Source organism: Nelumbo lutea, chromosome 7 (assembly GCF_056320005.1).
Source record: "Nelumbo lutea isolate HS-2025 chromosome 7, American lotus-T2T, whole genome shotgun sequence".
Classification (NCBI taxonomy): domain Eukaryota; kingdom Viridiplantae; phylum Streptophyta; class Magnoliopsida; order Proteales; family Nelumbonaceae; genus Nelumbo; species Nelumbo lutea.
This window is the reverse complement of record NC_142690.1, coordinates 14,769,028-14,781,533: the sequence shown is the minus strand read 5'-3', so window position 1 is coordinate 14,781,533 and position 12,506 is coordinate 14,769,028. Positions and strand designations below refer to the sequence as shown.

Here is a 12,506-nt window from a genome sequence, read left to right as displayed (position 1 = left end):
CATCATATGCCATCTCCTCCAACTCTTTGACTTAAACTTATTGAGTGAAGAAATGCAAAGTTTTATCTTTTACATCTTAATTTCAAGGTTCAAAATATCTACACGTATTGGACCGTATCGGCTGATACGTATCGTTTTGGGACTTCCCTGATAATATGCCCTTACAGTGGGTGTATCGGGGGTGGATGAGCTCTAAATCGGTTTTGAAAAAATTAAAAAAAATAAATAAAAAAAAGGTAACGATTAGCCCGGTATGCCTTACTAGCATATCAGGCATATCGATATTTTGAACTTTGCATCTTTAGATGGATCACTAACTAGTTGGTGTCCCTGTTGGTAGGATCTCGGCTTCGTTTTTCAACTTCATTGTGATGAAGACCCAAGATCAAATCCCATTGCCACCTGGGTTGGGGAGGGGTTAGGGGAAGGGGAATGGACTAGCCACTGATGTGTAACCCCCTTAAAATGGGTCAAAGATAAAGGTGTAAAGTAGGTCATGCTATGCAAGCGGCCCGTGCAAAGTGCGGGCCGTTATGTGCCGTGCCGCCCTCCCCGGTGAAAAAATTGAGGATCGGTCCGACATGGCTCATGGCCTAGGCCTGTGTCGTGCCGCGGGCCGAGCTGGCCTGTGGGTTTAGTCTTGGGCCAAGTCGGGCCGTGCATCGGGCTAAAGCTATTTATTTAAAAAAATTGACAAAAAACTTAAAATTTTAATTTTATATGAATTTTGTGTATACAATTGCTTATATATACAATAGTTAAATAAATTAGTATAATAAAATTAAAAAAAACTATTTATTTTATCAATATATTATATACTATATATAATTATATAATTATAATATATATATATATATATATATTATATAAATATGTATAAAATATATATATAAATAATATATATGGGTCGTGTAGGGCCGTAGAGTCGTACTAGCTCACGGGCCATAGGTGGTACGGCCCGCTCGGTCGTGCCATGCCACGCCGGCCCATGAACCTAAAACCCCAAGCCAAGTACAACCCGCATATCATTCCAGACCATGCAGGGCCTACGAATTGTCATGCCAGGCCGGTCCAAATTCGTGCCCGATTTACACCTCTAATAAAAGAGGTGTAAAGTCTTCCTCAAGTCAAGAATCTCAGATTCATATGACTTAATTTGATAGAATGGTTTAGAATGAAGCCCGGGCTGAGGATACTAAAGTCTTCCTCAAGTCAATGATTGAGTAGGACGGAAATGCAATTCGTGGCCAGAATTGAGAGACCCAGTTCTAGAAGTTATTAAATATAGCCACCATATGACCATGAATTTATTAATAATTGCCTCACCTATTGAATTCATTGGCACTCCATATGGATCAATACCTACTGTGTTTTAATATCTAGGGTGGCATGGGACCCCTAGAATTTAAACAAAGGGTAAATTATAAAGATCCTCTCATATATACTATGGGGCCAGTGATAAATACTTCTCTAAATTTTCACTTTGCAACAAATACCCTCTGTGTTGGGGTTCTATCAGTTAATTTTTAAAGAAATTTTCATTCAGTTGTTTATTTTTTTTATTAACTCTCCAAATTACCTTTTTCTTATTTACTTGAACAATTTATATATGATTCAATTAGTTTTCTAAATATAACATTGAAGTCCTCTCAATTGCTCTAATGGATCCAGATTTCTGGCTAGGTTCAATATTCAAATAAAATGGTAGAGGCTTCCTTCTTCTAGATATAAATGTATGGTTTGGTTTATTTTTTCTTGATTTATTGGAGAAAGGAGTGGATAATTTTTATATTTTAAGATGAAGATAGACATTCATGCTAGTGAAATGAATCAAGAAATGAAGAAAATAACTTTTTAAAAAACTTTTTTCTATGGCAATGAAATGATTCTTTTTATTTTTAGCTAGTTTTGTTTGGAGAAATGGAGATATTTTTGGTCAATTAGGGTTTAAGAGAAAAGAGCAAGGAAAAGAAAATAGAGAAAATCTATACGAGCATTTTGGTAATTTAACGCATTCCGTCATCTAACTCAATGGTCAGAGAGTATTTGTCACGAAGTGAAAGTTCAGGGGGTATTTATTACAAATGAAATTTCATAGTGTATTTGTCACTAACCCCATAGTGCAAAGGGGCCTTTGTAATTTACCCTTTAAACAGTTATAGTACTACTCTCCCCGAGGTATTTGTTGCAAATGAAAGCTTTTAAGGGAGTATTTTTCACAGACTCAATAATACAAGGGGTCTTTGTAATTTACCCTTTAAACAATTATAGTACTACTCCCCCCTTGGAACACGTCTACTAAGTACTAACTATAGAATTTATGCGGTTAGTTAGGGAGCAGCTATTCAAGCAATAGTACATAGATTTTTTGAATTCGAATTCAAATTTGTTCCTCCAATTAAGGGTGACCAAAATTTGATCCATTTCTAATGGATCTATTGATCGATCCACTCCTATCTAATCAAAGTCATTTTCAGTTCATTTGTTTTAATAGTGTATAGAAAAAATCTATGATGGTGGAAAGACATGATACCATAAACGCTTTAACCAATCAAAACCCATGCATTGTGATGAAAATCCACCCCTAATTGATTATCACTTTTATGGTGCTAGTTAATTGGCATCATAGTCCAACCCTAATATATAATATTAAGATCATTTTTAATTTAATACTAGTTAAATACCCTACTTCAATCTAAATTGATTTAAACCCACGATAAATTCAATGGATAAGATTGGATTGGAATCCGAATATAAATGAATAAAATTTGCAGGTGTAACAGGCTAACACCCCCATAAACTTGGAGGTGATCCTGATGGATTCCATTTCCGTGGGCATGATGAATTCCATTGAAAAAGAATTCCACTTCCCATCAACACTTGATCATTTCTCGGAGCCGATAATGGACACCCTTTTGAAGTTGAGCCGAGCGAATCCAGCCAATAATAAGACAAACTGAATCCAATGAGGCGACGACCATGTCAGTTTTCTGAAGTCAGCCCAAGAAAAAGGGAGACGTCAGCACATCCAAGTGAGGGATTCCTGGAAGGCCACGTGGCATGCATTATTGAAGTATTGATAACTCTGGTAGAACACTTCAAATCGAAGCTTCTCTCTCTCTCTCTCATTTCTCCCCGGCTCCCACTTACTCCATCCAAACAACCCGCTCCTTCTCTCTCTCTTCTCTTTTCTTTCCCAGAAACCACCGAAACCACCTCAGAAACTACCTCCGTACTGCTTTAAATCCGCCCACCTTTCTCCCCATCTAGTTTTCCTTTATGTAGATTGTAGAACACAGACCCATCAGCAGTCGCCAGTTCCTTCATCTGTAGAAATGGATAAGCTGAGTGTTCAGCAGAAGAAGGCCGCTAAACAGGCCAAATCAAAGAAGAAACCAATCAAAGTTGTGTACATCTCAAACCCCATGAAGGTCAGGACCAGTGCATCAGAGTTTAGGGCTCTAGTGCAAGAGCTCACCGGCCGAGACTCCGACCTGACTGACACCGTCGCTAGATTCTCCGACACCGGCAGTGTTCAGAGGGTACCAGATCAACCCATTAAGATTACCAATGAAGGTGTAGCGGAAGTCCCCAGGGTTGACGCCTATCAAGAGTCCCCGGCGGCGAGCTCCGATTCTTTGCTGGAGCCTTTTGATGATGTTTTCACCCCTCAGATGCTAGAGAATTTTGTGGGGTTCCTGCCTCCTTGTTTGTTCACTGAATTCCCTCAGGTAGATGTCTTCAGAAGCCTTGATGCAATGTAAATATTTTCAGCGTCCTTCAGTTGGGGAGTTCTATATTTCTCTTTGTTAATCAACTCAAGAGTATATGTACTTAACCATTTTCCTTTCTGATCTTATATATACTTGTTATAGTCCATGAATACTTGAAGGGTTGAGCTAAGTTGGTTTTCCACCAACAGAAAAGGGAAAAAAAATAAGATTCTAGTCTATTCCCAGTTGCAGAACATACAAAGCACATGGTGGTTGTTGGTCTTCAATTTCATCCCAATTAATGATTTAAGATCTAAGGTTAAATGGGTTTTTGCTAACAGTATTAGATAGTACAAAATGAGGTTATTTCATCCCATTTGATGATTTAAGATCTAAGGTTAAATGGGTTTTTTCTAACAATATTAGATAGTACAAAATGAGGTTATTTCAGTAAGTTAATGCTAGTATAAGGACCTAATAACATTCTGGGAATAGGCAAAAGACACAGAAGGCTGCACTACTTTTTGTTCAGAAAGGTAAGTGCAGAACTATTGGTTATTAGCCTGCTTGGATTTTACCACAGTTGATGTGGCATCTGAGCAATCTTGGTTCCACATAAGCGGGAATCTTGATGCTTATGAATGGCACCCGTCTGGTTAATTTGTTGATAATAAATTCTCATATAAAGATCTACTTGTGGTAAGTGTTACTGTCAACTAGGCCTTCATGTTTGAGCTTTGAAGTGTTTTAGTGCTCACAGTCTCTCTCTCTCTCTCTCTGGTACAGTGGAGGGAAGTTAATGTTAAGTGTTAACCATGCACCAAAGTGAAATAAAAAACCAGTGAGCATTTACATTAGGAGCAGGATGCCTTGTATGGCCAGGGATGGCAATGGATAGGATTGCGAGAAGGACCAACTTGAGCAGACCAGATAATAAACTGGGTTGAGAACAGCTGCTCTAACATAGACAGTAGGATTAATTAGTTGGGTCCTTTTGTAATAACAAGGACAGACAATAGACAGAAACAATGATGATCGATGATGATAACATCACTAGATGGGGTGCTCGTGGGGCTTGAAGCTGATCAACCAGAAAACAACCAGCTTAAACTGGCCAATCTATGTTTTAGCCATCTCAGGCCCAAGAATTTGTATTACTCTTGTCACTTCCAAAAAGGGTATTAGATTATTTTCTTAGAAAAGAAAAAGCTAGGAGAGTGAAGCTAGGCAAATCCTCAACTCTCCCTGGTAGTGTATACCCAGTTCATCTAAGATTAGGAACCAACTTGGAAATAGGCTTGTTCTCAGGGCCTATCGCTATCATCCCTGAGGGACAGACTTTACCTCCTACGTACCCATACCCATCCCTCCAAGATGACCCCTAGCTATAAAGCTTTCTAAGCATTATTACAATCTTATCATTTGCCTTTGGAAAGCTGACAGCCACTGTAGTGCGTTGCACTACAGCTCAGTAGAATAATGGAGATGGGCAACTGGACATAACCTATCATAAGAAAACAAGACAAAAGACAAAAAGTGGTTTTTCTTAAATGACAAGTGAAGGGCATCTAAACGACGACACAGGAATCTTAATTAGATTTTAATTTCTTATATTGTCACTCCATATATATCTTCCTTCTGCTCAAAACATCCTTCTGATGTAGCTCAAAAAAAAACAAAAAAGCTTTGCACTTTCAGTGGTTAGTTCTTGCTGTGGAAAGCTCCAAAGTAGACGAAAGGTTGATGTGGGGACTGGGAATTGAACAAATGGCCAGTCTAGGGAGGAGCCTCAATTAAGTGGATGGTGTGAATTGGCCATATCATCTCTCGTTGCAGGGGAACTGTAAACAATCCTTCTGGGTGACCAACTTGGAAAAACTAAACTTTTTCCATTCTTCCTGGACTGTGATGGCGGGAAAACATCACATCGGCTATCTTCTTCGATCCATAGACCATTTGTCGTTTCTTCTTTCTGTGATTTCGACACAGTATCTGTCGTTCATGGTGGATTCATTCTTGGGGGGTTCATTGTTTATACGCATGCATATTAGTGTAACCACTTGGCTTAGAATATCTGCAACTTTGAGTTTGGATATGTTCTAACTTTGCCACTTTATAGCGCTTGGCTTGTCGATTCGATTTGCAGGGATCGAAAGTTTTAAACAGCATTCGAATCTTCCACGCACCTGCATAGTGATTGAGGCTCAGTTTGGAAAGACTACAAATGCAAATACGTATTGCGTAAATGCATACAAAATATTACAAAATATAAGGTTTTGCACTCTATATATTTGCATTTATACTCCTTCCAAACTCAGCCTGAGGTTCAAAATTAGGGGTGATCATATTTCAGGCCGGCTCAAAAATTTCAGGCTCAGACCTAAGTTTTATATTCAAACCCAGTCCTGTATATGCATACATACATATATACATAATATTTTATGTTTGTATCAAATATATCATATATTTTATACATATATTATATCACATAAATATTATATAAATTAAATCCAAATCAGGACTCAGACTATATCCCTTATCATAGGTGTTAAGCCCAGCTCAGCCTACAATAACACCTATTCAAAATGCTTTATGGGACAAATCATAAGTTAAATTGTGTTTGCCATTTGTCAACTTTAAGCTAGGGGTGTTCATGGTTCGGTCGAACAATGGACAATTTTTACAAACAGAACCGGTTCTACTGGTTTTTCAATTTCTCCAAACTGGTACCTTTGGTTAATCGGTCCATTACTTTTGGTTTTTGACCAATTCAGTTCTTCGTTTTTTCGGTTTTTATAATTATAATATATATTATAAATAATAAATGATATATACAATATTTATAAGTATATTGTTATAAATATAATATATGTATATATTTATATATAATGCATATATATTTATATATAATATATAGAAAATATGTAACATATATTTAAAATATACTATAAATATCATACCGGTTGGTTCGGTTAACTGTTAGTTTTTTTTCTAGGGTAACCAAAAACTGAACTGATCCTTCAGTTTTCAAAAATACCAAACCGAAACCGAACAGATTGGTTCAATTAACTGCATTTTCTGGTTTGATTTTCTCGGTTCGGTTCGGTTTTTTAGTTTTTCATGGACACCCCTACTTTAAACCCTCTTCAAGGCATATTTGAATCGAAGTTAAAGATTTGAACATCACTTGGGAGAACTGAGAAGATATAGTAAAAGGGTGGGGATTGAGGTTGAGAATTGAGATGGACCGAGTGAATGTATTATTTTATTTATTAATGGGCTACAAATTAATTCAATTGCACTTGTAAGTATGTATCTATATATAATTTCTAAGGGCAGAGATCAATAGATCATGTTAGTTTCAAACTTTTCATTTACTAAAGGCATTAAAACTAAATATGTATTTCTCAAGCAATTAAATATTATCTAGTAATCTATTATTATACTATTATATTTCTATATGTAGAGCTATGTGTAAATTAATGAAATACAATAGGCTTCCATAAAACAATTGTTTTTTTATAAATGAATAACTCACATAATCTAATAAAATTTTGAGTAATTGACTTAGCTCCTTAGTTTATAATTAATATTTTATAATATATACAAACACATAACTTTTTCTTGAAAATTTCTGTAAATTATTAGGTATTAGGATGTATTTTGCATAAAATTGTATATTGTTCAATATCAACTATTATAGCATGTACAAATAAATACTTGTTAAAGACCATTGTAATCAATATTTATGTGAAAGACCATTTTACAATATATTTTCTCTAAATGGAGACTATAGAAGTTGGAAAAAAAAAACCTGAAAGATGCAACCCATATTTCTTACATGCTCTCTCTATATTCATAAAAATTAGAAAAGAGAAACCAATGTTGTTTTTCTTTTTCTTTTTTTTTTTTTGCTTCTCATTAGTGGTGAATTTGAGCCGAGCCAAGTGGAATACTTGACTATTCAAGCTTGGCTCACAGAAATAGTGTTAGGCTTGAGCTCAAGCTCGGTTCAAGCTTGCAAGTTTGAACTTGACTACAAGCCAAGCTTTTTCTAAAAACAAAAATTATATATATATATATATATATATATATATATATATATATATATATATAAATATATTTTTTATTTTACATACAAAAAATAAAGAATTATAAAAATTATTTTTATTTTACATACAAAAAATAAGAATTATAAAAAATATTTAATATTATACATACAAAATAAAAATATTATATATGAAAATATTTTTGTATAATAAGTTTTTTTATTGTATATAAATATTTGTATTTATATTCATATGTATATGTATGTGTGTGTGTGTGTATGTATGTATGTATGTATATAATAAAAATTATTTATTTATTATACTAGGCTTGATTAGGCTCGCGAGCTTCACTAGGCTTGAGCTCGGCTAGATTAGCAAACAAGTATATATATTGAGCTTGAGCTCGATTTAAACCAAATTGAGTTCAAATAGCTTGTGAGAAGCTCTGCTCGTGACCACCCCTACTTCTCATATTCCAATTAACTACTTTAATACCATCCAATATTCATTATTTTCCTACTTTGGTTTGGGATGCCATTAAATACACATATATTGTTCCCTTTTTATTTTAGAAGAAATCATATTCCGTTATTTCAATGCCCAAGTTGAATTTTCTTTTTCCTTTACATTTGGTGCATTTCACATTTTGAGCTCAAGATTATTATTATTATTATTATTATTATTATTATTATTATTTTAGGAATTCAAATGGTCTATTTTTAGTATGAGTTTTACATATGTATACCTAAGATGTAAATTATAAATGAAATTGTTATGTTTTCTCAAAAACTACAAAACAAGTTGTTGATAAGTGTAGGAAACTGTGGACCCCACATTAGTATTCATGTGACACCCTAGGACGCACTTAGATTTAATCAACTTTCTTAGTAGGATTAGTTTTTTTTTTTTCTATCTTGTTTAGGATTAGTTTTATTTTTAATTTTATCTTATCTTGCCATGTAAGCATTGAGTTATTTTACAATTAGAAAACTATGTATATAAATTAAGGGGTGGGGCGGCTATTTCAACAACACCAACCACTCTCTTCTTTCTAAAACCTCTCCATGAGTTCTCCCTCTTCATCTCTCTTCTTTTACTTCTCCTCTTCTCTCTTCCTTTCTTTATTTTCTGTTCAAAACCTAAGAGATATTTGTAGTCTTGTACGACTACTTGGTATCAGAGCAAGATCTAGAGTTTCTCATGTGAGTTTGATCCAGCCGACCACATGGGAATTGCCTAGGGCTGGAAGAATAGAAAGATCAATTATTCGGCTGATTCTTGAAGGTTATCTACAGAAGCAGTCCAAAGATTGGATCAGTCCTTGATAACCAAGAAGAATCAGTGAAAGATAAGAGGATCAAGATTAGTTCTTGATCAAGACTGGAGGGGGCTATTAGAATTTCAGAGGAATTTTGGTTCGAGATCAGCCTTTCAAGACTAGAAGAAATTATCAAAATTTCAGAAGTTCTTTGATAAAAAAAATAGAGTGTTTCAAAATTCCTTGGTGAGATTTCAATCTTTCCTAAGATTGGCAGCAAGAATAACTTGATCCAAGAGGTACGGTTAGAAAATTTTCTCCTTTCAATATTTCTTTTGGGGTTTAAGAGAAAACCCTTGAGATATAGGACTGTTATTATTTCAAAGAGGTAATCAGATTTGTCTCCCTCGATTTAAAGTTATTCTTTACTCTCTAGAAGACCCAGTAGAGTTGTTTCAATAGGACTGTTACAGCTGAATCAGTTTTTTTGACTATTATCAGTTTCAAGACCCAGTAGGTCAACTGTCATAGTAATTAGAGAGGTTTCTTTAACTGAATCATAATTCTTCATCTAGTCCGACTACTAGTTACAGACCTAGTAGGCCGACTAGTACAGTAATTAGGAAGTGCCCTTTAATTAACTTCTAAGAATGGAGTTTAAGAGCCACGAAGAGGGTGTTTTTGGGACTAGTTCAGGTGGCATGACTGAAAACACCTTCCAGATTACAGCTGTAAAGTTTGATGGTTCCAACTACTTAGAGTGGGCCCAATCAGCCATGCTGGCCATTGGGAGAAGAGGAAAGCTGAACTATTTGTTCGGAGATGTGAAAAAACCAACTAAGGAGGATCCCACTTATGCTAAGTGGATTCAGGAAAATTATTTGGTGATGACATGGTTGTGCAACTCCATGCAGTCACACATTAGCCGAAATTATTTATGGGCAAAAATAGCTAAAGAAATATGGGATGTTGTGAAAGAAACCTACTATCAGCCCTTTAATGTTGCTAGGGCTTATGAGTTGAAATGTGTGGTTAAAAATCTTAGACAATAAAAGAAATAGGTCTATGTTTATTTTTCAACCCTAAAATCTCTGTGGCATGATATTGACCACCTTGAGACAATTGAATGGGAAAGTCAGAAAGATGCACAGACTTACAGAAAGCAAGTTGAAACTAACAGAGTATTTGAGTTCTTGACTGACCTAAATTCTGAGTATGATATTGTAAGACAGTAGCTATTGACAAGAGAAAGTGTGACTCTGTCTCAAGCCTATTCCCTAGTGCATATTGAAGAAACTAGGAGAAAGGTTATGTTACGGCAGCAACCTTTTGAATCTGCCCTAGCAGCAGTTAAACCCAAGCCTGAGAGAGAAAATAAAAGGGATATAAAGAAAAAGGCTAAAAAGGACCCAGTTTGTGAACATTATAAGAAACCTAAACACAATAAAGACACTTTGAAAGCTGCATCCATATCTAGTTCCAGCAAAACTCAAAAACAAAAAGGTGAATGCCAATATGGTTGTCAACACTAATAGTGCAGCCTCAATGACCTTAAGATACACTCATCTAGACACCCTAGCTATTGTCTGAGCTGCTCTGACACAACTAGAAAGTGAAGTCAGTAACTCAGTATCATCTCCTTAGCTATCATCAACTCCTTCAACCTCATCCTTTTCTCAATCAGGTAATCGGGCCTCAGTTTATCATGCTTCAGCTCCAGGTATTACAAAACATTATTGGATAATAGATTCAGAAGCATCTAACCATATGATTGGCTTGCCATCATTTTTCTCTACCTATCATTTATCTTTTGGTAAAGACAAAGTATTCATTGCTGATGGATCCCTTGTTCCTATTTCTGGCAAAAGAGACATCAAGTTGTCTGATGCAATATCCCTATCCTCTGTCCTGCATGTTCCTAAGCTTAATATTAACTTGCTCTCAGTTGGTAGCATTACAAAAAAAAAAGAATTGTTCAGTAACCTTTTTTCTTGATCAATGTGTTTTTCAGTATCTAGAAACAATAAAGGTGATTGGGACTGACCGCGAGACAAATGGAATCTACCTACTTGGAGGAAGTGCTCATCAGGAGGATAGTGAAACTAAGAATTCTTTGTTTCTTAGTCTGTTGATCAAGTGATGCTTTGGCATAATAGGATGGGCCATTTATCCTTTCAGGCTTTGAAAATTTTGTTTCCTAGTATATTTGAATATGTTCAAATGACATGTTTGAAATGTGAAAGTTGTGAGCTTACAAAATATTGCAGGACTACCTATTCATTAAGTAATAATAGAAGCAATATTCCTTTTGAAAATTGTGCATACTGATGTTTGGGGACCCTATCATACCACTACCATGGGGGGGTATAGATATTTTCTATTATTTGTTGATGATTATATTCGGTTTTCTTAGGTTTACCTTATGCGTTCTTGAGATGAGGTTCCAACGTTAGCCCAAATATTTCATCAAATGATTTTAACGCAATTTGGGGTCAAGATTAGCCTCCTACATGCTTGATCATGGGATTATCTATCAGAGTACCTTCTCACATACACCACAGCAGAATGGGGTTGCTGAAAGAAAGAATAGACACATATTGGAGGTAGCCAAAGGCATTATGTTTACCTCAAATGTGCCTCTATGTTTCTAGGGGGATTCTATTCTTATAGTAGTTTATCTTATCAATCGGATTCCCTCACGGGTTCTTGACATGAAAACTCCATTCACCCTTTTATACCCTGATAAAGAATTGTCTACCATTCCCCTTAAAACCTTTGGGTGCACTTGCTTCATTCAAATCCTTGGCCCTCATTGTTCCAAATTTGATCCTAAGGCCTTCAAATGCATTTTCCTTGAATATGCCCAAACTCAAAAGGGATATTGTTGTTACGAACCCACTTTTGGAAAAAAAATTGTCTCAATGTATGTCACCTTCTTTGAGGATAAACCCTATTATCCAAGAGTTTCTCCTTAGGGGGAGAATAGTGAAACTAGGATTAGCTCATCAGAAGTTCCTTTACCAATCCCAATAAGTGAAGAATGATGTAATGAGGAAGGATGTCAAAGGTGTAGGGATGTAAGAGTCTATTACAGGCATTGGAGACAAGTTGATTTTGAACATCAGCAATACTAGCCAGTCCCAGTCCCCTTTGCAGATCCAGATCCAAGTACCACAGTAGCCCCAATTCCTTTGCAGATCCAAATCTAGGTACCATAGTAGCCCCAGTTCCTCTTACAGATCCAGATCCAGATACCACAGATGAGAGACATCCAACCATGGAGCCTTCACCTTCATTTGGTGACCTTGATCTCCCCATAGCAGTCTGAAAAGGCAAACGTCGTTGCACCACATCTCACTACATTTCTTAGTTCTTATCCTATGATCATTTGTCTCCCTTCTACAAGTATTTTCTCGCATTCATTGTTGATATTCTCATTCCCAAAACAATAAAGGAAGCATTGGAGATACCAAAATGGAAAGATGC

General features: G+C 35.7%; 1 protein-coding gene across 1 annotated transcript; it reads left to right on the top strand.

The window, feature by feature from the left end:
* The first annotated feature begins 3,124 nt into the window (after nucleotides 1-3,124).
* On the top strand, nucleotides 3,125-3,965 carry LOC148845246 (sigma factor binding protein 1, chloroplastic-like). The gene has a single exon (XM_088955315.1). The coding sequence runs from the start codon at nucleotides 3,336-3,338 to the stop codon at nucleotides 3,762-3,764; it is 429 nt and encodes a 142-aa protein (XP_088811441.1). The 5' UTR covers nucleotides 3,125-3,335; the 3' UTR covers nucleotides 3,765-3,965.
* The last annotated feature ends 8,541 nt before the right edge of the window (nucleotides 3,966-12,506 follow it).

Bases quoted from the DNA above. Each gene is read 5' to 3' on its own strand.
- LOC148845246 (XM_088955315.1), top strand. From the start codon at position 3,336: ATGGATAAGCTGAGTGTTCAGCAGAAGAAGGCCGCTAAACAGGCCAAA.